Source organism: Protomyctophum parallelum (assembly GCF_964188405.1).
Source record: "Protomyctophum parallelum genome assembly, chromosome: 13".
In the NCBI taxonomy this organism is placed as follows: domain Eukaryota; kingdom Metazoa; phylum Chordata; class Actinopteri; order Myctophiformes; family Myctophidae; genus Protomyctophum; species Protomyctophum parallelum.
The window spans coordinates 36373701-36401579 of record NC_139708.1 but is presented as its reverse complement, the minus strand read 5'-3'; the positions used below and the strand labels follow the sequence as shown (position 1 = coordinate 36401579).

Sequence of the window (27879 nt, the reverse complement as noted above, 5' to 3'; positions counted from 1 at the left end):
GAACATGCAAACTCCCCACAGAAAGGCCATTTCGCCAACCCCATCTAGGCTATGGGCACTGATGACGTGGAGGAGTGAACACGCACCCAGCGCCAACAGTGTCCCCAGCGGGAAGTGAACCCAGGAAATAAGATCAGATTGGTATCAAGATGGAATTAACTAATCATCATCTAAATTAAAAAAAGATGATTTGTTAGATGAAGTGTTAATCAAGGTTAATTCAATCCGGAACAACGTTAACCTAGTAGGGTCAATCAATTATGAGGGGCACATTATCCATTATAACCGTTCTATAACAGGGTGTCATTAGTAGAAAAAAATGTTTTTTTGTCTCACAGCCACTCTGTCAGGTGGTCAGGGGTCCGCTCATAATCCTGACATTCCATAATTCCCAGCGTGAGGTTAGTGTGAGGTTAGGGTCAGCTATAGGGTTAGTTATAATAGGGCCAGTCGGACAAACAGATAGACAAGGGTTTGAGTATGATAAAATGGCAGCAATGAGAAAGAAAAAGAAAAAAGGAGACCTTCCTCGAAGAAGAGAGGAAGATGGAGAGCATGGGAGAGGCCGCTTCCTTGAAGCCAAAGGGAACATGACAACAAGGAAAAGCAAAAGACCAAGAAATTCAAAAGGAGAAATTTAAGGAGGAAGAACCAGTGATCCCAAAGGAGATACTGGGAACCCATTCCCCTTTGTTTCTGCCTCTGGGGCACCAGTGCCACACTCACAGAAGTACATTGCGCCTATGCGTATGTGACACACACTAAAAGTATCAAACTTGGTGTCTGCATTTACCCACTCTAACAATTAGGAATGAATAATGAATTCTATTAATACAGCGCCTGAGGAGCAGTTATAAGGGGTAAATTGTCTTGCTCAGGGACATTTCGACACAGATTGGTGTGTGAGCCAAAGAGCAACCAAACCGGCGACCTTATGATTCACCAACAGCCTAGTCTCTACCCACTCAGCTACACCCACAGTAGGTAACAATATGAAAACAAACTAAAAAATAACAGCAAAGCAGAAGACGAGACTGACACCATCAGAGACAGAATGCTGATGTTTACAGCGAAGGTGCATGTGTGCCCTGCACTGCAGCTCTGGGCTAGATACTGTATAGCAGATTATTTCTTGAGGAAACGTGTGTTGTAAGTATCTTCACCTGCCAATGTTTTTCATGTCACCATAGGACAGGTTTTGTTTTATGTCCCTATAATGTATTTTCTAATAAACAAGTATTCTGGGACCATATAAAAAGTAACTGGGAGGCTGAGAGAAACAGAGAGGCAGAGACAGGGACACACCGTACCTTTCTTTGGGACACACCGTACCTTTCTTTGAAGAAGCGTCTGAAGCCAAAGGCGATGAGCTTGAGAATAGACTCCAGTACAAAACATGAGGTGAAGAAATAGTTACAGTACTTCAGGGCGAGATCAAGGGACTAGAGAGAGAGAGAGAGAGAGAGGATTTGGAAATACTAACATTATTTGTAGAATGATGTATTATGTATTATGGTTGTCTTGAACAAACTAATTAAAGTAACTGATCTTAGTGCTTCAGCAAGGCTTTATTATATCTGTGATACAGAAAAAATCTAATTCATGCATTTGCTCTCTGAGCTCAAGCTACTTACTGTTACTGCATTACAAATGACAAATAATAATAGGACCCATCAGTGTATTTTGTAACTTAGTTGCCTGGCCATCCCTTGCAATGCATAGGACGTGAAGCTATATGTTTGTTATACGGTCCATATACATGAACACGATTTTATTATTGTACGGTAGTCATCATTTACGAACACATCAGTGGTTGCATTGTACGGTACATGCTGCACAAAGTGAGACGCTAAGATGAGCTTGTTCTATCAAGGATCATAGAACTATACATTTCGATCCGGGAGCTATACAGTACCTCTGTGTCTCATTAGTTGTTGTGTGTACATGGAGCAACATAGATGATACGTAGCTGGCGGAGTTTGTTCAGTCAGGTATTACTCGAGAGGTAAATATGCTGCAGTACCATCAGCTGACCAATTGGGCGGGGTATTTATATCTATTCTCATTCTATAATAAATATTTGTTCAATCTATTAGTGAGTTTATTATTATTTTGAGAGCTTACCCGGGGCTGGTCGTAGTGCTCCAGGGACATGGTGATGACGTTGATGCAGATGATGAAGGTGATGGTGAGGTCCAGGTAGTGGTTGGTGCACAGCGTGTGGATCATCAGGCGCACGCTGCAGTAGTTGGCAAAGTAGGGCAGCTTCTGGGCGTCTGGCAGGGTGACAGGGTGGCAGGGTGGTGACAGGGATCAGAAAACACATACCGTAGTCAAGAAGCCTGCTGGACATGATCATAATGAGACATGTATAGAATAGTATAAAAGATATCCATTATAAAAATAAAAAAAATGTTTTTAATATTTAAATTATCTGTCATACTTGCCCATGGCTTTGGTTTGCAAAGCCTAAAAGACAATGCCAAAAAACCACTTAAAACACATTTGTTTGACAATTAATGGTCATTTCAAAGTGAAATGGCATGATCAATAAAGGCGCCTGAGCAACTCAAACAAATGAAAGCGTTTTTAATTGAAGTACAAAAGATGATGTTTTTCAATGTCAGTGGTACACAGTGGTGGAAAAAGTATTCACATTTTGAACTTAATTAAAAGTACCAATACTGCAGTTCCGAAATACTCTGTTACAAGTAAAAGTTAGGAATCTACGTGTGTAAAAGTCCAAAAGTAGGAAGTACTCCTTATGCAGAATGTCCCATTTCACAAGTTTTCAAATGTATAAATTGTAAAAAAATATTTTGGAAAATAGCAGATCCGCAAGCTCACAATTGTAAGCTTGTAGATTGGCTATTTTCACGGCTGAAATGTACAGGTATATAGAGTAACTAGTAACATTTTCACTATAATTGTAGTGGGGTAAAAAGTATAATATTTGCCTCTGATATATAGTGGAGTAGAAGTAAAAGTACTGAAACTGGAAATACTCCAGTAAAGTAAAAAAGAAAAGAAAAACTACAGTACTTGCATGTACTTAGTTACTTTCCACCAGTGGTGGTACATCTCCATCCTGAGGAAGGTGCACCACTCGCATCACAATTCTGCCATCATCTGTACTTGAATAGAAACGCTTCAATTTGTTCGAGTTGCTCCAGTGCTTTGTTCTTTCTTCTGTATTGTACAGTATAACTATTGCACATAATAAGAAAAGAAAAAAATTCCCACCAGCGCGGCCATCTGACTAGACTACAGTGCAGCTTTGATGGTGGTGTGTGTTGGTGTTTAAAGGCCACGCATGCAGAGCTGGCAGGTCATTCAGCTTCTGACGGCCGTAGCTGAGTGGGTAGAGATACTAGAGAAAGAGGCCGTCTGGGAATCCCACCATCGGCAGTTCGACCCTCGGCTTGACCAGTCTACTTGTTTAGGTGTCCCTGACCACTTAACTCCGAGTCCTAACAGCTGGGTGAAGCTTCAAAAGCTTTGATTTCCCCTCCCACAGGGAGCAGGATATATAGTCCCTTTCCTTCTATGGTTATTGGTGTGAAGTAGCATTTGTAGGCAGAAGAAAATGCTTACAAATCTAGCAGAAAAACAAAGGAAAAACAGAGGCTCTACCTCTAGATGTGCATGTTATTTTCTGCCGAATTGGCATCTTGTCTTGATTTGTCATTCTGTACCTCTATTTTGAAATAATGTTCTAGTGTGTTTCTGTTGCCCTGTTTTTGCCAGCCTGTGTTAGCCTGTGAATAGCAAGTAAACCTGTTTGTATGCAGTCTGCCTGCAAGTTCTTCAGTAGTTTGTGTTTCCTGGGCTCCCGCAGCGCTCTGTCAAGGTGGAAAACTTGGTTTTCCACTTTGAACATTGCCTGCATTTTCATGCTTGCACCCGACAGAATAATCCAACCACATCAAACCCAGCAGGAAGGTTATGTTTTCTCTTTGATTATGCACCGTTTGAGCAAGCCTTGGAGGCCATTTTGCCACGGCAGATGTTTCATTCCCTGCCCTTGAAAAAAAACAGTTTGAGGATTAACTTTATAAGGCAACTTATGGTATACACCGTTACCAAGGTGAGTGGAGGAGAGCCCCACGCCAAATGGACCATTTCCATGTGTTGCTCTTGGTCTCTGTGTCTCATTGAATGTCCCTGTCTGCATGTTAGTTTATCAGTCTTTGACTCTTTAGTTTTGTATTGAGTTGTACTTGAAATGTACTGTAATTCTGCAAACTGTTATTAAATCAATCAATCAATCAATCAATCAAAAGCCTATCTGTCTGCTTGTCCTCTCCTCTCCTTTTTGTTCCACCTTTGCCATCTGTTCTATTTCTCGAGTTATTCTTGTCATTCTGTACTTTTATTTGAAACTAATGACACATACAGTGCTGCACAGAAGGACTATTCAAAATATCAAAAGTAGCAGATTGACAAGGTTAATACTTTTGAGTGACACTGTAGTATGATCAAGTAGGGCATTCATTTACAAAAAATTGCATGGCCGATTCAAACCCAGGAGACCAAATTGCAACCGCTCATCCAATGGAATCCCGGCTTGGCCAGGGGAGATACTTGTGTGTAGTGTGTGTACGAGCTTTAGGCAGGGCTGCTTGTCAACTAGTATAGGTATCCTATCCGGCACTAGGGTCAACAATTCTCAATGCCAAAGAGACTACTTCCATCCACTGCAGATGAGCTAGTCATATTGTATAACAAACGCCATCATACATTAGTTTAAATTATGTTATTCAATCAAATCAGTTCGTATTGCAGCTTTTAACATACGGGAGTCTTGTTCAATTATGAATCATATTTTCGAGAAAAGAAAAGCTGTTTGATCCTGTCGGAATGAAATAAAGCGTTATTGATCCCCGGGGGCAAATTCAGGAATGAAATTGTGTCCAGACAAGGACAGACAGATTAAAGTTAATGCCTGTCATTTCTCTCCCCTCTCTTCTATATATCCCTCATTCTTTGCACCTGTTCTGTTCTCTGATCTCCATATTCAGCTCCACCGCTGCCCTCCTTGACCTTCCCACTCCACTTCCCCTCCAATTAACAAGGCAAGCTCTAAATCAAAAAGTACATGACAGCAACTGCATGAAACGTGTATGTGTGTGTGTGCGCGCAGTGTGTGTGTGTGTGTGTGTGCGTGCGTGTGTGCGTGCGTGCGTGTTAGGATCTGTCTCTCCACAGACCATGTCAGCCCTGGCCACTCCCATTTTCCCTACCACTCACTCAGTCCCTGCACTCACCTGTCTCCAACTCCCTCGTCAGCCCACCTGTGAACACTTTGACAATTTACCTGCTCACTACATAACTGGACTCATTTCAAATCACTGTTGTCAGTTCATAGTTTGATGTTGTCGATGTCCCCTGTGTGTTCCTGGTTCCGTGTGCTCCTCTGAGGTTTGATTTTTTGGACTTTGTATTTTGCGCTTTGCATTCGTGTTTGTAAAGTTCTTTTTCAGTTTTGGCATTTTCTGCCCTTTTGACATTTTTGGGTTTTCCTGAGCTTGAAGCTAGTCTTTGTTTGTCAGCTGCCTCATTGCTTTAATAAATACCTTTATATTTGAACATACTGTCGTGACTCTGCATTTTGGGTTCAGTCATCCTTATATTTGAACATACTGTCGTGACTCTGCATTTTGGGTTCAGTCATCCGTATATTTGAACATACTGTCGTGACTCTGCATTTTGGGTTCAGTCATCCTTATATTTGAACATACTGTCGTGACTCTGCATTTTGGGTTCAGTCATCCTTATATTTGAACATACTGTCGTGACTCTGCATTTTGGGTTCAGTCATCCGTATATTTGAACATACTGTCGTGACTCTGCATTTCGGGTTCAGTCATCCTGATATCACAACAGTGGGTGCGTGTCTATGTTGCTGTCGGGTGGAAACCTTGTCCAAACCAGTTTACAATTCAGGTACTGGAAAAGAGAACCTGTGTGTGGTTAACAATGTAGTTATTGTTTAGTCACAAGCTCAATGGTTCAATAATTAAAAAGCCGATCTACAAGGTCAAAACGTGTTGCATTGCGACGTGTTGTGTGAGCTTATAGAGCAGCTTTTTTCCCGCTAGTTTTGCGTGACACACGGCAACGCATGGCATTCATTTGGGAAAAGAAAAAAAACATTAAAAGATTAAATCGGAGATACAAGGTTAGGTTTCTGCCTGACAGTAACAATATGTGAGTGCGTGCGTTTGCGCATGCATGCATGCATGCGTGTGTGTGTGTGTGTGTGTGTGTGCTCCACCCTCCCTCTTACTCCTTCTCTTCTTCTCCATGCGCCGCTGGCGCTTCTCCTCGCGCCGCTTGGCCTCCTCCACCTCCTGGTTCTGACGGCACTTGTGGAAGTTCTCCACCACCACGCCCACAAACATGTTGAGCACGAAGAAGCTCACGATGAGCAGGAAGGAGATGAAGTACAGCAGCATCCACGGGTCGTTGTTGGTCACCGGCTGTAGAAACAATAAGCAGCGGGGGGTGTCAGTCGTTCTTCGATTATAGCTAAAGCATAACATAATGCTAACACCAAAAGGGGTTCCCGCCCAAAATGGGTTATATCAGAGACAAAGGAAGGACAGGAAACAATAAGCAGAACAAGAGATACTGTAGAAATATACACCCTATAGGCGAGTGATATAGGCTACTTATATCAGAGACAAAGGAAGGACAGGAGGGAGAGATGCAACACAGGTCTCCATGAAGCGGAATCGAACCAGTGACGTCGCACTATCCAGCTATCACCTATAGCTGTCGGTGGGGCTCCGCACAAAGCAGACACACTCTTCACCAGAACAGCTGCTTCAGTGGAAGCAATGTACAGGGAAAACAAATAGAAACGGATATATGGGGTAGGCTAAGCGGTACAGCCAGTGTCTATATGTCTACATGATGAATTTTAACATTTAATTGCTGTCTGGAGTCATAACTGTACCAATTAAAACAGTTTAAGAGCCATAAACGTCAAGACGTCTAATTGCGAATTATGTACCGGATGCCACGGACGTGATCCCTTGGGAATTAAAAAATCCATATTATGCATATTTAGAAAATTCCTCTAATCTGGTGTACAGGTGATGACATGCACATTACATGCATAATAGAATTACAAATTCTTTCTTTCTTTATAATGGGAGAATTGGCACTCAAAGCCTAAACTGGTGACCTCTGCTGTCAAGAGCCCAGTAGGCCTATATGTAGGGAAGAGTGCTGTCGCCGTCTACACATAATGTTCCTAGATGCATTTATCTTCTTTTCCCACATATCAATACAGTCCCTATCCTTATCCTATAATCATTCTTTACAGTACAGTATGTCATATGTGCCCTTTTGCGTTACACTCTAGCACCTGTGACATTTACATTTACCTGTGACATTGCTACCCATAGTCCATACAATATTCATATATGCGTAGTTGCATACAGTATGTGTCTGCCACTTTAGATGAACTCGCCATTTAAATATGAGTCTATAATGAGTTCAGATCTAGCATAAATGTTATTGTAAAACTTGTATTAATGTGTTACCTGTTGGTCCACCGCTACAGCATCCAGCCCATGGTACATGATGTTGACCCAACCGTCCTTAGAGGCCAGCACAAACAGTGACATGAGAGCCTGGGTACAGAGAGGGAGAACAACTCACTATTATTCATATTATATGATTCTGTATGTGCAGCCGTTAAAGACTATGTTTGCTGATTTTAAGCCTATATATAATTCTCAATATACCGTCCCTATAACATGTACGCACAAATTTGAGATTAATATACCTTCTGTCATGTAAATGTAAGTTCAGTCAGATAACTCACGAATAGATTTAAACAATATTTATTGTAGAATACAACCCACCATGGGGAACATAAATAACATCACATAACAACAACCCTGCATAGAAGGAAGGCAGGAAGAAGTATGCAGTCTAGTGAGCTTAAGTAGCCCGCCCAATTGGTCAGCTGACTGCCACATCAGCGAATGACATGGTTCTTGCACAAACTGAATACTCCCACATAGTAATGCAGCATGTTAACCCCTTGAGTATATGTATGCACCCTTGAGCACGGCATGAACCCCCTCGAGTATATCTGACTGAACTAACTCCGCAAGCTACGTATCATTTCTGCCGACAAGTGACAAGGGAAGATTCAAAATCAACGTTTAAACAAGTTAATCTGTGTTTAACTCATTCATCTTGACTGAAATGTTTTTTTTAGCTGTCCTGTAAAATGTGCAGCTGTGGAATACAGTATTTGCTGAGGGTCACAATGTTTAAATTCTACACGTCAGTGATTTTGAGTCGAAAGAGCTTATTTTAAATACTCTGGTTCTGTTAGGGTCCCTATGATAGCATTTTGTATGCAACAGCTGCACAGAAAAATGGTTTAGAAATTAAGTAATCACATAACAGATCGACATGGTAGAAACAACATGGAAATGTGTGCCCAGATTAATAAATAAGAAATCACACCTGTGTGAAGTGAGGGGCGCCAATATATTAAAGTCTAACTCATGTTGATTAGGTGATGTAACGGTTATGTAAAACAAACGGTGCCAACACAAACATTAAATGCCATTAACAATAAAGAGTCAATATGACGTAATGAGGGACAATAGCCTATGACTTAAACTTTCCCTTCAATGTCAATGCTGTTTTTAAAACAAACATTGAACTAAAAACAAACAGGAGGGCTAGCGCCCCTCAAAAAAAAAGGGGGCTCCCTGAGTCATCACTGACCTGTCCCAGATTGTCAAAGTTGTACTTGTGGTGGACCCACTTGTGGTTGGACAGCAGGCAGTCAGACTTGTTGGTGACGTTCTTCACGTCCAGGCCATTGCAGTAGAAGAATTTGCCTTTGAAAAGCTGACAGCAGGAATACAAGCAAAACAACAACAGGACACAATTTGATGTTGTTAGTTGAAATCAGCCAAAGAGGCTATTTACAGTATACACCCCACCAAGGTAATGTAATGAAATTAGATGACAGGATAGAGTGAGAGTGATAGAGAGAGAGAGAGAGAGAGAGAGAGAGAGAGAGAGAGAGAGAGAGTACTGTACATTCTGCAGGGTTCCTACTACTGTACCTGCACCCCCAGGATGCCGAAGATGATGAAGAAAGCACAGCAGATGAGCACAATGTTTCCTATGGGTTTCAGAGAGGTGATGAGGGTCTCCACCACCAGTTTCAGGCCTGGAGCCCTGCTGATCACCCTGTGTGTGATTAATCAACGTCAATGAAAAGGTTTTGTGCCAGAACTGAAGATTTGTGTTGAAAACACACACACACACACACACACACACACACACACACTTTCAATATTTGTATGAAATGTTTGAATATATAAGCTCGCAGTGCGACACAAGGTAATTTTACAACATGGCCATGCTTTTCTCTGACACAGCTTCCCTTGAAAACACTGACACAGCAAAACTCTCCATAGCAATGATTTGAAAGTGTTCGCAGTTCCGATCAGACTATCGTCTACTACAGTATGTCCTTTCAATCCAACGCACAGACCGCCATTGACGTATACTACTGTACATAATTTGGTGTTTCCACTGTGCTCTTCTTCAACCTTGTGAGTTAATCTAGGACAACCGGAACAGCGGCATAACAAGACGACACTTACAATATCCTCACGACGCACTCACTGTTGTGTAAAAAATAACAAAAAATACAAAAATAGATAAATGCTCCGTACCTGAGGGGGCGCAGTGTTCTGAGCAGCCTCAGCACTCGGAGCACTCCCAGGATCTTGGCTCCGCCCGCCATGGACACCACGATGTCGATCAGCGACACGAACACCAGGAAGCCGTCCAGAACGTTCCAGCTGCTCCGCAGGTACGCCTGCGGGCCCACGTACATACCCATGGACACCACCTGGAGAGAGACAGACAGACAGACAGGGTTAGACAGGTACGCCTGCGGGCCCACGTACATACCCATGGACACCACCTGGAGAGAGACAGACAGACAGACAGGGTTAGACAGGTACGCCTGTGGGCCCACGTACATACCCATGGACACCACCTGGAGAGAGACAGACAGACAGGGTTAGACAGGTACGCCTGCGGGCCCACGTACATACCCATGGACACCACCTGGAGAGAGACAGACAGACAGGGTTAGACAGGTACGCCTGCGGGCCCACGTACCAGGGGCGTAACTACCGTGACGCAGACAACGCGACTGCGTGGGGGCCCAGAGGCAAGGGGGGCACACGGCCACCCACCCGTGCCGTCTGTAAAATAAAATCATAAACACATACAGAGATGCAATGACAAAGTTTGGCGGAGCCTGGTGGTGGCTGCTGCTATAGCACACACAGCCACCATACCATATGCATTAGGCACACGTGTGATATGCCCCGCCTCCCTAACAGCTCTGTTAGAGCGTAGGGCTGTAGGCTAATAACGTGAAGGAAGTCAGAAGTGTCTGTGGCGAGTGTGCATGCAGTGGGCTTTCTCAGTCTCGAGTCCCGACAGCCAGGTAGGTGCACAAATCACAACTACAACTGTACAGTGCCCCGCTGTTTATAAACCCACACACAGTTTGGACTTGTTTTTACAGGCTGCTGTACATTGCCCCGCTCAGCCGCTGCGCTGTTTATAAGCCAAAAAGAGGAGAGAGACAGACAGACAGGGTCAGACAGGTACGCCTGCGGGCCCACATACATACCCATGGACACCATCTGGAGAGAGACAGACAGACAGACAGGGTTAGACAGGTACGCCTGTGGGCCCACGTACACATATACCCATGGACACCACCTGGAGAGAGACAGACAGGGTTAGACAGGTACGCCTGCAGGCCCAGGTACATCCCCAAGGTTTCTTCGGTGTACAGCACTGATATGAATTACACACAGACACATGGACATAAAGCAATATGGAAGGACAAAGGCATGGAGAACCCAGAGACACACACACACACACACACACACACACACACACACACACACACACACACACGTTAACATGTGAGTGTAAGGGATGTACTGTGAGAGAGATTTGGTTGGCTATCGTGTCGGGGTCTAATCATCCTGTCAGGGTTTATGTCTCAACATGACCCATTGTTAATCCCTTGGTTAGGGAATAAACATCCGTTTAAAAAAGAAGCTCAAATAAACGTCGAGTCCATAACGTCTCAATGAAGTGAGTCCGTGAGGATATTGCAAGAGAACAAGAACAGATTTTCGATAACGTTAATAGCATTAATATACTGTAAAAAAACATTTATGTGATAAATAAACGTCATAGTATTTTTTCTCTAATACCTTGAAAAAAAAGGAACTTAAAGTAGCCTACAGTATACTCCATTGGGTCCATTGATCCAAGCCGACAGGGTTAAACCAAAGCTCCACTCTGTGCTTACTGTGTCTCATCTCTCTCATGTTACGTCGACAGCATGTGGGAGGAAATACAAGTGCTGTGTATACCATTATGCTACTGCCCCTGCTGCTCTGCAGGTGTGTACACTGCGACGCGCACGCACGCACGCACGCACGCACGCACGCACACACCTCTGCCACAGATGGATACAGACACTGGGGTGGTCTAGTAGTGCTCAGTAAGGGGGCCGACACGTCTGTGGCTCCTGGGCTGTCGTGATCGGTTAATAATTAATTGGGGGGGGGGGGTCTGTACATAATTGATAGCACACTTGTGCCATCAACGCCTTTACAGGAAGAAAATACATAGGCAGCGATGGAGGCATATGATGAGAGAGAGAGAGAGAGAGACAGAGAGAGAGAGATAGAGAAGAAGAAGACAAAGAAAAAGAAGAATACAGGGAGGTTGGAGGAGGAGAGTGAATGCAAGACAGAGAGACAGAGGGAGGGAGGAAGGGAGGGGGGGTTTGGTTGGTTGGTTGGTTGGAGATGGCTCGTGTCCTGGAGAGATTAACTATAATTAATTACAGGCCTTAATTGCTCGCCTTTGAATGTACAGAGTGGATTGCCAAGAAGGAGCGGTGCATGTTAAGCACCGATGGGCTGAGGACCACACTTGCTCCGACGCATTACGCACATAGAATATACACAACACAGGCAATGAGGGGGGGATTATGAGAGAGAGAGAGAGAGAGAGAGAGAGAGAGAGAGAGAGAGAGAGAGAGAGAGAGAGAGATGGTGGAGGGTTCAGTTGGAGATGGTCCATGTCCTGGAGAGATTGTTTATTAATTACAGACCTCAATTTCTAGGCCTCAAAGGCACAGAGAGGATTTAGCTAGAAGTAGTATAGTGCATGACCACTTAAACACTATTCTTAGTCAAACAGACCTGTGTTACAACTTGGGGCCTAGCCTCGGTCCCAGGCTTACTTATCTGCGAAAAGAAAAGCCTGGTCACAACGTAAGGCGGATGTATCCTCCGGAATATCCGTCAGATGTATTTCCCCAGGACACGATATTTTCCTGACCAATCACAACACTTGTTTCATTCACGGAGAATGTAAACTGATTTGTAAAGCATCAACGTAATTTCCTTGGGCGATACTTCCGCTAAAATCCCGCAACTTCCGCTGATAGTCTTTTCAGCGTAGGTCTTGCCCAGGGTGCTTGGGGCCCTATTTAAACCCCTTATCCATAAACTTCTATTTTGAAAAACATATTGAAACAGAGAAACAATACCTTGAGAGTCATCTCCGTGACGAAGATGGCAGTGAAGATGTAATTGGAGATGGTGAGGAAAACCCTTTCCTGCAGAGAGAGACAGAGAGATAAGGTTAGGGAAAGTGAACAGTACAATTTCATTTAATCAACTAGAACTGCACTCTGTCGAGTGCATACTTGCTTGTTGCATAAATGGCCAACTAGTGCGCAAGCAGAGCGCGCAAGTACTTTCGACCGCTGTAAACTGTCAAATCTCAGTATATCTGTGAAGGAACGTTTGAAATGTATAATTATTAGGTGTAACTATTTGCTACCTACCTACTTTATGCATATAAACACCTAGTATTATTAAGTATGGTTCAAGTTTTTTACTGATTATGTATATAGTATACGTATGACTAACTCTAAATGATGACGTAAGACATACGTATACATATACATATACTATATAGAGTATGTAGTTGTAAGTTGATTAGCGGTATACTGTGGTTACTTTGCGCCAAAAACCGTGACAGCCAACCCGCCATTTGATGCGTATGCAAATAAAACAGCAGATTTGTGCCTGGTTTGCTGGGACCAGATTACACAAATGACCATATTTCTTACGTCATCATTGAGAGCTAGTCATACATATACACACCACGTACTCTGGTCCTAGCAGATCAGGCACAATTTGCTATTTTATTTTACTGATTATGTATTTATACGTATGAGTAGCTCTAAATGATGACGTAAGACATACGTATACATATACATATACTATATAGAGTATGTATAGTTGTAAGTTGATTAGCGGTATACTGTGGTTACCTTGTGCCAAGAACCGTGACAGCCAACCCGCCATTTGATGCGTATTAGGGATGTGTAAATGTGTCCAAAATGAAAATCGATTTGTATAATTCAATATTAACGATTAATCGATTAATCGTTTTGGGGGGGGGGGGATTTTTTTTTAATAAAAAGAAAAAAAAAAAACATTTTTTTTAATGAACCCTACAAATAAAAAAAATCTTCCCCCCAAGGGGTACCTAAGTCAAAAAAGTTTGGGAACCCCTGATGTAGTTGATTAACAATAATTGTAACTCTTGAGAGTTAATAAGGGTCCATTTGGTTACTAACTCCATCTTTTAAATGAGGACCACTGGTGGTCCCTGGACCACTGTTGATCCAATTGATCACCATAGCAACCCCAGCCTAGGCCTGATTAGGTAAATTCCCAACACCTGCTAAATCCTCCAAACCTGTATCTTGATTGGAATCAATCTCCACTCATACTCCTCTCAGTCATGCAGCTACACAGACACATCCCAGGCACACTTTGGTAGGCATATAGCCCTGTCCTGTTTGGATGACAATATTGCCTTTCCAACAGATTTTCATTTAAAAAAAAAACAGAAAAAAAAAAAAAAAAATGATTATCGATTATTAATTTTCATAATCGATTTCGGGTCCTATCAACGATAATCGATTAATCGATTAATCGGACCCATCCCTAATGCGTATGCAAATAAAACAGCAGATTTGTGCCTGGTTTGCTGGGACCAGATTACACAAATGACCATATTTCTTACGTCATCATTGAGAGCTAGTCATACATACATACACACCACGTACTCTGGTCCCAGCAGATCAGGTACAATTTGCTATTTTATTTTACTGATTATGTATATAGTATACGTATGACTAACTCTAAATGATGACGTAAGACATACGTATACATATACATATACTATATAGAGTATGTAGTTGTAAGTTGATTAGCGGTATACTGTGGTTACTTTGCGCCAAAAACCGTGACAGCCAACCTGCCATTTGATGCGTATGCAAATAAAACAGCTGATTTGTGCCTGGTTTGCTGGGACCAGATTACACAAATGACCATATTTCTTACGTCATCATTGAGAGCTAGTCATACATATACACACCACATACTCTGGTCCCAGCAGATCAGGCACAATTTGCTATTTTATTTGACTGATTATGTATATAGTATACGTATGACTAGCTCTAAATGATGACGTAAGACATACGTATACATATACATATACTATATAGAGTATGTAGTTGTAAGTTGATTAGCCGTATACTGTGGTTACTTTGCGCCAAAAACCGTGACAGCCAACCCGCCATTTGATGCGTATGCAAATAATACAGCAGATTTGTGCCTGGTTTGCTGGGACCAGATTACACAAATGACCATATTTCTTATGTCATCATTGAGAGCTAGTCATACATATACACACCACGTACTCTGGTCCCAGCAGATCAGGCACAATTTGCTATTTTATTTTACTGATTATGTATATAGTATACGTATGACTAGCTCTAAATGATGACGTAAGACATACGTATACATATACATATACTATATAGAGTATGTAGTTGTAAGTTGATTAGCGGTATACTGTGGTTACTTTGCGCCAAGAACTGTGACAGCCAACCCGCCATTTGATGCGTATGCAAATAAAACAGCAGATTTGTGCCTGGTTTGCTGGGACCAGATTACACAAATGACCATATTTCTTACGTCATCATTGAGAGCTAGTCATACAGTACATATACAGACCACATACTCTGGTCCCAGCAGATCAGGCACAATTTGCTATTTTATTTTACTGATTATGTATATAGTATACGTATGACTAACTCTAAATGATGACGTAAGACATACGTATACATATACATATACTATATAGAGTATGTAGTTGTAAGTTGATTAGCGGTATACTGTGGTTACTTTGCGCCAAAAACCGTGACAGCCAACCCGCCATTTGATGCGTATGCAAATAAAACAGCAGATTTGTGCCTGGTTTGCTGGGACCAGATTACACAAATGACCATATTTCTTACGTCATCATTGAGAGCTAGTCATACATATACACACCACGTACTCTGGTCCCAGCAGATCAGGCACAATTTGCTATTTTATTTTACTGATTATGTATATAGTATACGTATGACTAGCTCTAAATGATGACGTAAGACATACGTATACATATACATATACTATATAGAGTATGTAGTTGTAAGTTGATTAGCGGTATACTGTGGTTACTTTGCGCCAAGAACTGTGACAGCCAACCCGCCATTTGATGCGTATGCAAATAAAACAGCAGATTTGTGCCTGGTTTGCTGGGACCAGATTACACAAATGACCATATTTCTTACGTCATCATTGAGAGCTAGTCATACAGTACATATACACACCACATACTCTGGTCCCAGCAGATCAGGCACAATTTGCTATTTTATTTTACTGATTATGTATATAGTATACGTATGACTAGCTCTAAATGATGACGTAAGACATACGTATACATATACTATATAGAGTATGTAGTTGTAAGTTGATTAGCGGTATACTGTGGTTACTTTGCGCCAAGAACTGTGACAGCCAACCCGCCATTTGATGCGAATGCAAATAAAACAGCAGATTTGTGCCTGGTTTGCTGGGACCAGATTACACAAATGACCATATTTCTTACGTCATCATTGAGAGCTAGTCATACAGTACATATACACACCACGTACTCTGGTCCCAGCAGATCAGGCACAATTTGCTATTTTATTTTACTGATTATGTATATAGTATACGTATGACTAACTCTAAATGATGACGTAAGACATACGTATACATATACATATACTATATAGAGTATGTAGTTGTAAGTTGATTAGCGGTATACTGTGGTTACTTTGCGCCAAAAACCGTGACAGCCAACCCGCCATTTGATGCGTATGCAAATAAAACAGCAGATTTGTGCCTGGTTTGCTGGGACCAGATTACACAAATGACCATATTTCTTACGTCATCATTGAGAGCTAGTCATACATATACACACCACGTACTCTGGTCCCAGCAGATCAGGCACAATTTGCTATTTTATTTTACTGATTATGTATATAGTATACGTATGACTAGCTCTAAATGATGACGTAAGACATATGGTCATTTATGTAATCTGGTCCTAGCAAACCAGGCACGGATTTGCTGTTTTTTTTTGCATACACATCAAATGGCGGGTTGGCTGTCACGGTGAACGAAGACCGGGCGAAATTATTACTTGCGCGCTCTGCTTGCGCAAGTAATAATTCATCATTCTGACAAATGCCAGCACCTAGAACCATAGTAGATACGTATACTCTCTGTACACGTCGGTATGAATGAGAGTCATGAAAGAATATGGCCTTTCCAAAGCTCATCATCGTACAAGTATTGTACGATGGATGACATCAGTCACCAACATAGCAGCTGAACTACAGAGCTTGACTTGGCTGACATTATACCTGAGAATAATAATATACCATTATTATTAGAAATATGACTATGGTGAGGTGCAGTAAAAGTCTCGTTTTGCATCCTTGAGCTCAGCAAATTGACCGCCGCCAATTGATTAATTGTATAGTTCACTGCCATGATATCATTGCTTTTGGCAACTGACCATTATATTGGATAAATGGAGCTGGGGAGAAGCATTGCTCCACCTCTATCCTGATATCCGTGGTTTATGTTATGGTAGTGTTTTGTCAGTCACAACAAAGTCACGCCTTAAAGCAGTGGTTCCCAAACGTTTTAGCTTTTTATTATTATTATCCTTATATTTTTATATTTTGAAATAATAAAAATAAATGTAGGGAATTTACTCATGACCCAGAATAAATTGTCTGTGACTAATAACTGCATACCCTTTATCTTCTACCTATCTTCTATCTGACTACAAGGCCATAATTTACAAAATCATGTTGTATTGATTAAGACTTGAAACTAACGATTGGAAACATAAACTCATTAGGAAAATGTTTATTGAGGTCATAAATCAAATAAATGAGAAATATGGCCATTTCCTCACAGACTTCCTTGCAATCAAACTTCCACTGGTTGTCATGTCCTGGTGGTCATTAGATAGAATGCAGGTTTAAGACAAATTGGCTAAATTTTTCTAGGCTTCAAGCTTCCTGCCTTGATCTCTTGCTCGCGGATGAGGCAGAATCGGACATATTCCAAGCTGGAACATGACGTAAGTGAAGAAGTCGTTGTAGTAATCATGGTTTAGTCCAGGGAAACTGCCTGTAGCGATATTGATACAATGGACAAGCTTACAGTATAAGCTAGAATAGGAGCACTGCACTCAGTAGATTCCTTACAATACCTCCCTCCACCAATACAATGCATTTGTCAGGATATGAGTGCCCCACTGCCCACTTGCCCTTGCCTTAGTTGAATGTGAACTTTTAAATGGGTCTTCGGGGCAGCTCAATCCTTCGCACCAAATTTTATGAAAATACAGTAATTTTGTTAACAAGCAAATGTACAAGCAAACGGAACGAAAACATAACCTCATTCAACGATAAAATAAGCTTGAACGTTAATGAAGTTCGTTGCTCATTTACTACTACACAGTAAAACGTGTGTTGTGAGAGATTACAAGCTTACCAAGCTGCCCTGCATGATCTTGGGTCTCTCCAGAGCCACCGTGATGCAGTTGGAGAAGATGAACGCCAACACCACGTAGTCAAACAGCTTATGAGCTATGATGGACTGACATATCCGTCTGAACCTGATGGGAGGGACGGAGGAGAGGGAGTAGAGTTAGAGACAGGAGAGGAGAGGGAGTAGAGTCAGAGACAGGAGAGGAGAGGAGTAGAGTCAGAGACAGGAGAAGAGAGGGATTAGAGTCAGAGACAGGAGAGGAGAGTGAGTAGAGTCAGAGACAGGAGAGGAGAGGGAGTAGAGTCAGAGACAGGAGAGGAGAGGGATTAGAGTCAGAGACAGGAGAGGAGAGGGATTAGAGTCAGAGACAGGAGAGGAGAGTGAGTAGAGTCAGAGACAGGAGAGGAGAGGGAGTAGAGTCAGAGACAGGAGAGGAGAGGGAGTCAGAGACAGGAGAGGAGAGGGAGTAGAGTCAGAGACAGGAGAGGAGAGGGATTAGAGTCAGAGACAGGAGAGGAGAGGAGAGGGAGTAGAGTCAGAGACAGGAGAGGAGAGGGAGTAGAGTCAGAGACAGGAGAGGATAGGAGTAGAGCCAGAGACAGGAGAGGAGAGGGAGTAGAGTCAGAGACAGGAGAGGGAGTAGAGTCAGAGACAGGAGAGGAGAGGGAGTAGAGTCAGAGACAGGAGAGGAGTAGAGTCAGAGACAGGAGAGGAGAGGGATTAGAGTCAGAGACAGGAGAGGAGAGGGATTAGAGTCAGAGACAGGAGAGGAGTAGAGTCAGAGACAGGAGAGGAGAGGGATTAGAGTCAGAGACAGGAGAGGAGAGGGAGTAGAGTCAGAGACAGGAGAGGAGAGGAGAGGGAGTAGAGTCAGAGACAGGAGAGGGAGTAGAGTCAGAGACGGGAGAGGAGAGGGAGTAGAGTCAGAGACAGGAGAGGAGAGGGAGTAGAATCAGAGACAGGAGAGGAGAGGGAGTAGAGTCAGAGACAGGAGAGGAGAGGGAGTAGAGTTAGAGACAGGAGAGGAGAAGGAGTAGAGTCAGAGAAGGAGAGGAGAGGGAGTAGAGTCAGAGACAGGAGAGGAGAGGAGAGGAGTAGAGTCAGAGAAGGAGAGGAGAGGGATTAGAGTCAGAGACAGGAGAGGAGAGGGAGTCAGAGACAGGAGAGGAGAGGGAGTAGTCAGAGACAGGAGAGGAGAGGGAGTAGAGTCAGAGACAGGAGAGGAGAGGGATTAGAGTCAGAGACAGGAGAGGAGAGGGAGTAGAGTCAGAGACAGGAGAGGAGAGGGAGTAGAGTCAGATACAGGAGAGGAGAGGGAGTAGAGTCAGAGACAGGAGAGGAGAGGGATTAGAGTCAGAGACAGGAGAGGAGAGGGAGTAGAGTCAGAGACAGGAGAGGATAGGAGTAGAGCCAGAGACAGGAGAGGAGAGGGAGTAGAGTCAGAGACAGGAGAGGGAGTAGAGTCAGAGACAGGAGAGGAGAGGGAGTAGAGTCAGAGACAGGAGAGGAGTAGAGTCAGAGACAGGAGAGGAGAGGGATTAGAGTCAGAGACAGGAGAGGAGAGGGATTAGAGTCAGAGACAGGAGAGGAGTAGAGTCAGAGACAGGAGAGGAGAGGGATTAGAGTCAGAGACAGGAGAGGAGAGGGAGTAGAGTCAGAGACAGGAGAGGAGAGGAGAGGGAGTAGAGTCAGAGACAGGAGAGGGAGTAGAGTCAGAGACAGGAGAGGAGAGGGAGTAGAGTCAGAGACAGGAGAGGAGAGGGATTAGAGTCAGAGACAGGAGAGGGAGTAGAGTCAGAGACAGGAGAGGAGAGGGAGTAGAGTTAGAGACAGGAGAGGAGAAGGAGTAGAGTCAGAGAAGGAGAGGAGAGGGAGTAGAGTCAGAGACAGGAGAGGAGAGGAGAGGAGTAGAGTCAGAGAAGGAGAGGAGAGGGATTAGAGTCAGAGACAGGAGAGGAGAGGGAGTCAGAGACAGGAGAGGAGAGGGAGTAGTCAGAGACAGGAGAGGAGAGGGAGTAGAGTCAGAGACAGGAGAGGAGAGGGATTAGAGTCAGAGACAGGAGAGGAGAGGGAGTAGAGTCAGAGACAGGAGAGGAGAGGGAGTAGAGTCAGATACAGGAGAGGAGAGGGAGTAGAGTCAGAGACAGGAGAGGAGAGGGATTAGAGTCAGATACAGGAGAGGAGAGGGATTAGAGTCAGAGACAGGAGAGGAGAGGGAGTAGAGTCAGAGACAGGAGAGGAGAGGGATTAGAGTCAGAGACAGGAGAGGGAGTAGAGTCAGAGACAGGAGAGGAGAGGGAGTAGAGTCAGAGACAGGAGAGGAGAGGGAGTCAGATCCAGGAGAGGAGAGGGAGTCAGAGACAGGAGAGGAGAGGGAGTAGAGTCCGAGACAGGAGAGGGAGTAGAGTCAGAGACAGGAGAGGAGAGGGATTAGAGACAGGAGAGGAGAGGGAGTAGAGTCAGAGACAGGAGAGGAGAGGGAGTCAGAGACAGGAGAGGAGAGGGAGTAGTCAGAGACAGGAGAGGAGAGGGAGTAGAGTCAGAGACAGGAGAGGAGAGGGATTAGAGTCAGAGACAGGAGAGGAGAGGAGAGGAGAGGAGAGGAGAGGAGAGGAGAGGAGAGGGGAGGAGAGGGAGTAGAGTCAGAGACAGGAGAGGAGAGGGAGTAGAGTCAGATACAGGAGAGGAGAGGGAGTAGAGTCAGAGACAGGAGAGGGAGTAGAGTCAGAGACAGGAGAGGAGAGGGATTAGAGACAGGAGAGGAGAGGAGAGGGAGTCAGAGACAGGAGAGGAGAGGGAGTCAGAGATAGGAGAGGAGAGGGAGTAGAGTCAGAGACAGGAGAGGGAGTAGAGTCAGAGACAGGAGAGGAGAGGGAGTAGAGTCAGAGACAGGAGAGGAGAGGGAGTCAGAGACAGGAGAGGAGAGGGAGTAGAGTCAGAGACAGGAGAGGAGAGGGAGTAGAGTCAGAGACAGGAGAGGAGAGGGAGTCGAGTCAGAGACAGGAGAGGAGAGGGAGTAGAGTCAGAGACAGGAGAGGGAGTAGAGTCAGAGACAGGAGAGGAGAGGGAGTAGAGTCAGAGACAGGAGAGGAGAGGGAGTCAGAGACAGGAGAGGAGAGGGAGTCAGAGATAGGAGAGGAGAGGGAGTAGAGTCAGAGACAGGAGAGGGAGTAGAGTCAGAGACAGGAGAGGAGAGGGAGTAGAGTCAGAGACAGGAGAGGAGAGGGAGTCAGAGACAGGAGAGGAGAGGGAGTCAGAGACAGGAGAGGAGAGGGAGTAGAGACAGGAGAGGAGAGGGAGTAGAGTCAGAGACAGGAGAGGGAGTAGAGTCAGAGACAGGAGAGGAGAGGGAGTCGAGTCAGAGACAGGAGAGGAGAGGGAGTAGAGTCAGAGACAGGAGAGGGAGTAGAGTCAGAGACAGGAGAGGAGAGGGAGTAGAGTCAGAGACAGGAGAGGAGAGGGAGTCAGAGACAGGAGAGGAGAGGGAGTCAGAGACAGGAGAGGAGAGGGAGTAGAGTCAGAGACAGGAGAGGGAGTAGAGTCAGAGACAGGAGAGGAGAGGGAGTAGAGTCAGAGACAGGAGAGGAGAGGGAGTCAGAGACAGGAGAGGAGAGGGAGTCAGAGACAGGAGAGGAGAGGGAGTAGAGTCAGAGACAGGAGAGGAGAGGGAGTAGAGTCAGAGACAGGAGAGGAGAGGGAGTCGAGTCAGAGACAGGAGAGGAGAGGGAGTAGAGTCAGAGACAGGAGAGGGAGTAGAGTCAGAGACAGGAGAGGAGAGGGAGTAGAGTCAGAGACAGGAGAGGAGAGGGAGTCAGAGACAGGAGAGGAGAGGGAGTCAGAGATAGGAGAGGAGAGGGAGTAGAGTCAGAGACAGGAGAGGGAGTAGAGTCAGAGACAGGAGAGGAGAGGGAGTAGAGTCAGAGACAGGAGAGGAGAGGGAGTCAGAGACAGGAGAGGAGAGGGAGTCAGAGACAGGAGAGGAGAGGGAGTAGAGACAGGAGAGGAGAGGGAGTAGAGTCAGAGACAGGAGAGGGAGTAGTGTCAGAGACAGGAGAGGAGAGGGAGTAGAGTCAGAGACAGGAGAGGAGAGGGAGTAGAGTCAGAGACAGGAGAGGAGAGGGAGTAGAGTCAGAGACAGGAGAGGAGAGGGAGTAGAGTCAGAGACAGGAGAGGAGAGGGAGTAGAGTCAGAGACAGGAGAGGAGAGGGAGTCAGAGACAGGAGAGGAGAGGGAGTCAGAGACAGGAGAGGAGAGGGAGTAGAGTCAGAGACAGGAGAGGGAGTAGAGTCAGAGACAGGAGAGGAGAGGGAGTAGAGTCAGAGACAGGAGAGGAGAGGGAGTCAGAGACAGGAGAGGAGAGGGAGTCAGAGACAGGAGAGGGAGTAGAGTCAGAGACAGGAGAGGAGAGGGAGTCAGAGACAGGAGAGGAGAGGGAGTAGAGTCAGAGACAGGAGAGGAGAGGGAGTAGAGTCAGAGACAGGAGAGGGAGTATAAAGAAAGATGACGAGATGGGAAGATGAAGGATAAGGTAAAGGGACCAGATGATACAGAAGAGTGACACTGAAGATAAAGCAATACAAACAGTAGTGATCTGTGTGATTGATTCTCAACCTTCTGAACCCAATCTAGGCTGATCACCCGCCACTTCTCTGGTTCATTGCTTTTTACCCTTGTGTGCCAACCCGGGAAATCTTGTAGGCAGTTTATGGGACCCCATAGTGCTCCCATAAACTGCCTACATGATAATCAATCAATCAATCAGACTTTATTGTCACAACACATTACAAGTAACATGGGTGAAATTCTGGTTGTGCAGGCACTCATTGCAATTACGGGGATAGAGACAACAATCAGAGTTACACAGCTGCAGCCATATTTCGGTGCTGCTTATACTTCTCATAGCATCATCATAAAGTAAGAAAAAATAAGAATGGGGGGTGGGGGGGAAGCATAGAATGGGTGAGGGGTATTGACAGAGAGGGAGGGGGGGGGGGAGGGATGGAGACATCATATCACATATGTTGCATTGTGTAGGCACGGAACTTGGGAGGGGGGGTGGGGGGTTTGGATTTTTGGATCTGCAACAAATAAAAAAACTCTGATCCTCACACAACACCTCAGTAAGAGGGGCTGTCTGAAGGCAGGAAAAAAATTGTCCAGATAGCAGCCCCTTCACCACCATTAGTCCAATGATCCAGATGTCCTCTATGTCCACCACCGTTAGCACGGTGAGACAGAGGATGTTCCAATTCTCCCGGTAATTATCTCTGACATAACCAGCAGGGTACGAACCCGGTGGGCATGTTGGCTCCCCAGCACCGGAGTGCCTGTCCGAAAGAATTTTGTCGAAAGCGCTCAAGGACCAGCTAATAAGTTCCATGTTTGGTCAGAGATCAGACGAGAGGCAGTGCAGAGGGGCACGCGGTGAGGGAGAGAGATAGTGTAGATTAAAATACGGTCAAAATGAACATAAGAGGACGTCGGCTGGTACTAGAATGCTTGAATTTTATATAAGCAAAAATAAATGGTACAGAAATGCAATGAATTAGTTTGGTTGGTTAGTCAATGGCACATACGGCAAAACTAGGCTGAGCCTTTCTTCTTCTCAATGTAAACAACAATAATAAAGCCCGCCTTGGTTCCCCGGATATCCTGTGCTAAACACAAATGCATCTTGGGATATGCAGTTCAACTTATAATTCGTTCCTTAGTAAGCAATATCAGTCAAATAAATCATACTGTGAATTAAATCGACTTCTTTTGTTTATAATCAATTCTCTTTTTAACTGTAATAATAATAACAATATGCAATGAACACATTTAACTGTTATGCAATATAAATATTACACAAATGAACTGTAACCTAAATTAAGTTACAACAGATAGGGTTGGAGAGAGAGGAAAAAGTGCGACCGCCTCCTTCAGAAGCTAAGAGAGATCCTCGTGGTCATTAGTGGTTTTTAGTGCTCAGAATGGGATAGCGTACCATGTTGGGAGCTTAATAAAAAAAATTGAGGTTGTGCTAAGCATAATAATAGTCTGATCGTTAGTCCACACAGTCGCGAGCGAGACTGGCGCGGAAATGGAGGACAATTACTTCCGGGTCAAATATTTGTTGTACAGACCCTTAAGGGTCCGTTTGGACCTCTGGTGGGCCCTAGACCCGACGTTGAGAAACAGTGATCTCTAGAACACAAATACAGCTGTGTTAATGGAAGCCACACAGACTCAAATTCCTCCATCCCAATATGAGAAAGAGAGAGAGAGAGACATACAAGATAACAAAATTGAGAAGGGACCAGAATAAGACTAATACCTGTAATATATTTCACCTCCCTCCCCTCCTCATTAGAGTGCACATAGGATACATTTAAAAAGCTACAATCTGTTGGTTGTATGTCCTCCCACAACCTCCCTGCAACTATAACACCCAGGAATCCAACCCACAGTTCGCCTGCGTGGGGAACCAAGTTACTCGTCTATCACACAGATTGAGCGTGCAGCACGTTAATACAATTAATCAAGTTTAGATTCATTTATTGTTGACTGATTGATCATACCTTTAAATGAACTTAGATTAAAAATATCACTACGCCCCATTGGGCAGCTTGCTCCTATACTGATTGCAGTGCAATGCCATGACATATTTCCGGCCAAAGCCTATTTCTTGTTGACAAATGGCTGGAGACGAGAAATTCAGTTTGTTATCAACAAGCCCAGCTAGCGAATCGATGATCTAATCTAGCCCTGCTCTTATAGCAAGGCTACACCCATCCTTTCTATTGACGAGGCATCCCGGCAACCCGTCTCCATTATGGATGTGAGTGGCCTGGGGGCTCTCCATACTGTATATAAAACCTGTGTCCAGCCGATAAGGAAGGATGAGCACTACAGTGGGTGGGGGGTCTCAGAGGGAATTAGACACGGGGGCCCTTTGGGAGAGACAACAACCTATACGACCAAAATATTTCAGCTATACAGGGGAGAGAGGGAGGGTGGACATCATGCTCTGACATGAGCTTAGCACACAGTGTTCATTTACAAATTAAGTCGTTCACAAATGGATGAAACTGGGGATTTTACTGTGTAATAAAGCTACAGATATTAATATTTTTTGATTATTCAATTGACCTATAATTAGGACATAAACTGCTAGAAATAAGGCAATGAAGTATAATTATAGTAATAATTATTACTAAATATTTATCTGAACCCAAACAGACTGTCAATCTTTAAATTGCATAATATATATGGAACAGAATATTTATAAAATTTGGTTGGTCAGCTTGGCTTTCTGATGATTGATAATTGTTTCACATGTGCAGTGTTCAGTTCACCCATGTGTTCAAGTCAATTGCATAAGCAGACACTAGCTCACTCTGTAGAAACGTGTGCAACACACACACACACACACACACACACACACACACACACACACACACACACACACACACACACACACACACACACACACACACACACACACACACACACACACACACACACACACACACACACACACACACACACACACACACGCACACACAGTATAGGCTAAGAAATGTGGAACGGTACAAAAAAGCACCACATAATGAGAAGAGAAGAGACGAGAAGAGAAGAGAGTGTCTCACTTGTTCTGCGGGGAGAAGAGAAAGACAGACCAGTCCTCCCTGCTCTCACACCATTCTGGTCTGTACACCTCCAACATCTTCTCCATGCGGAAACATATGCTCTGCATGGACGCACGCACACACACATGCACACACACACACACACACACACACACACACACACACACACACACACACACACACACACACACACACACACACATAGAATTGTTACACTGCGCAGCTGTCCTGCAAGGCTGCATGATGATGGTAAACACGAATTTTATGGTCAATTACTTTAAAGCGTTTTACAATCATGTGCATTACAGTCACCCATTCACAGTTGACGGCAGAGGAAACCATACAACATGCGCACCCACGTATGCACACACACACACACACACACACACACACACACACACACACACACACACACACACACACACACACACACACACACACACACACACACACACACACACACACACACACACACACACACACACACACTTTTTTACTCCTCTTCGTCCCCAATGGGATATAAGGCTTCAATGAGCACTCTCCATTGCATCCGATCCCTGGCAGCATGTTGCGCCTCTCCCCAGGACAGGTTCATCTGTTCCAGCTCCTACAATGGAGCTCCTACAATGGACCACCTGGCACAGTTCTGTGCCAGGTGGTCTTGGGCCTCCCAGGTTTTCTTTTTCCTGGTGGTGTCCATCTTAAGGCCACCTTTGTGATGCAGTCCTGCTCCATCCTCAGTATACATGCCCTAGCCATCTCAGGCGTCTGTGTGTAATGTCCTTGGTCCCTGTTTGTTTGTACAGTTCATGGTTTGATATTTTGTTCGTCCAAAAGATCTGACATATACGTCTGAGGCATCTGTTATGGAATACTTCTATTCTCCTTGTGTCTGTCTTGACCACTCTACAGCTCTCAGATCCATACAGCAGGACAGACTTGACATTGCTGTTGTATAGGAGCATCTTTGTTTTAAGGCTATATATATATATATTTTTTTTTTAATTTTTATCCCACGATTTTGTAACCCAGTTTTCTTTTCACCCAGTGCCAATTATCTAATGTAATCCTGGGCGCTACACTTCCTCTGCCAACCTGGGGGGGGGCAACGGACTGACCTCATGCCTCCTTCTATGCATGAGGAGTCCAAGCTGCTTCTTTTCACCTGACAGAGGGGAATTTCCCCGGCCGGACGTAGCGCATGGAAGGGACACGTTATTCCGACCAGTTCCTTTCCCCTCCATCAGGCGCCCCGGCTGGCCAGGGGGAGGCAGTTTAGTGACCAGGATTACTGCATGTTTTTTTGAGGGTATCTACCCTAGGGGACACGGGGAGAACATGCAAACTCCACACAGAAAGGCCCTTTCGCCAACCCCCGCCTCGGGCTATATTGCTTTGATCTCCAGATGGATCGGAGTTGGGAGAAGGCACCCTGAGCCTTTCCCAGCCTTGCTTTATTATTTGTGAACACTAAATGCTCCCTCAGACACATAAAACATAAGCCTGCGCAGGAAACCACTAACCCCCTATTTAAATTATTTACAAACGTGAAAAGGATTCTATTATGAACCCCTCAGAGCATCTGTCTTACGGCACCTGCCTCTCCCGCTGTCTAAACAGGCCTTTCCTTGCTTTGTTCCTACGCATGCATGTTTACAGTTTCACATGCACAGTCAATCCATTTGTAACTCAGAATGTAAGGACCTTATTTGGTTACATTTGTACAACAACTACAGCTGTTGTGGAAGTCCCAGAATCCAGAGATTTTGCCATTTCTGGCAAGTGTGTGCTACCTCTCTCTTAATTGATTGCCATCTGCTCGTGTTTGCAGTCGCAAACACGCACACACGCACGCACACAAACTCACATAGTCAATTTCATCCTCCAGGTCCTCCCTGTCCTTGCAGCGCGTGTTGACCTCGGGGAAGACTTCGGTCAGCAGGCGGTCCCGAGGGTTCCCTGTCCCGGCCTGCGGGGCGTGGAAGCGGCGGGGAGGCAGCGGGGGATGCTGGAGGAGCTGTGACAGGGACGTCTTCCCGTTACAGTCCTGGTGATCGCCACCGCCGCCAACGATGAGCATCCCCCCAGAGAAGCTCTTCTTCCTGAGCGGGCCGTGGAGACAAGGTTTACTAGAGTTAACCAGGTAACTAAAACTAAACCTGACCATCACTTTGGAGATCAAA

The 27879-nt window shown here is 44.6% G+C and overlaps 1 protein-coding gene across 1 annotated transcript in view; it reads right to left on the bottom strand.

Moving 5' to 3' along the window:
- LOC310868625 (voltage-dependent T-type calcium channel subunit alpha-1I-like) overlaps nt 1–27879 on the bottom strand; it is a gene marked incomplete at its 3' end in the record, with an annotated part of 246639 nt that overhangs the window by 39562 nt on the left and 179198 nt on the right. The window contains exons 19-29 of the mRNA XM_083779083.1: nt 27564–27798; nt 25697–25797; nt 18069–18192; nt 12653–12721; nt 9726–9904; nt 9108–9234; nt 8761–8886; nt 7554–7643; nt 6290–6482; nt 2125–2276; nt 1333–1442 (exon numbers count right to left, since the gene is read on the bottom strand). Coding sequence (XP_083635209.1) covers nt 1333–1442; nt 2125–2276; nt 6290–6482; nt 7554–7643; nt 8761–8886; nt 9108–9234; nt 9726–9904; nt 12653–12721; nt 18069–18192; nt 25697–25797; nt 27564–27798 — 1506 coding nt within the window. The remainder of the gene's footprint in view (nt 1–1332; nt 1443–2124; nt 2277–6289; nt 6483–7553; nt 7644–8760; nt 8887–9107; nt 9235–9725; nt 9905–12652; nt 12722–18068; nt 18193–25696; nt 25798–27563; nt 27799–27879) is intronic.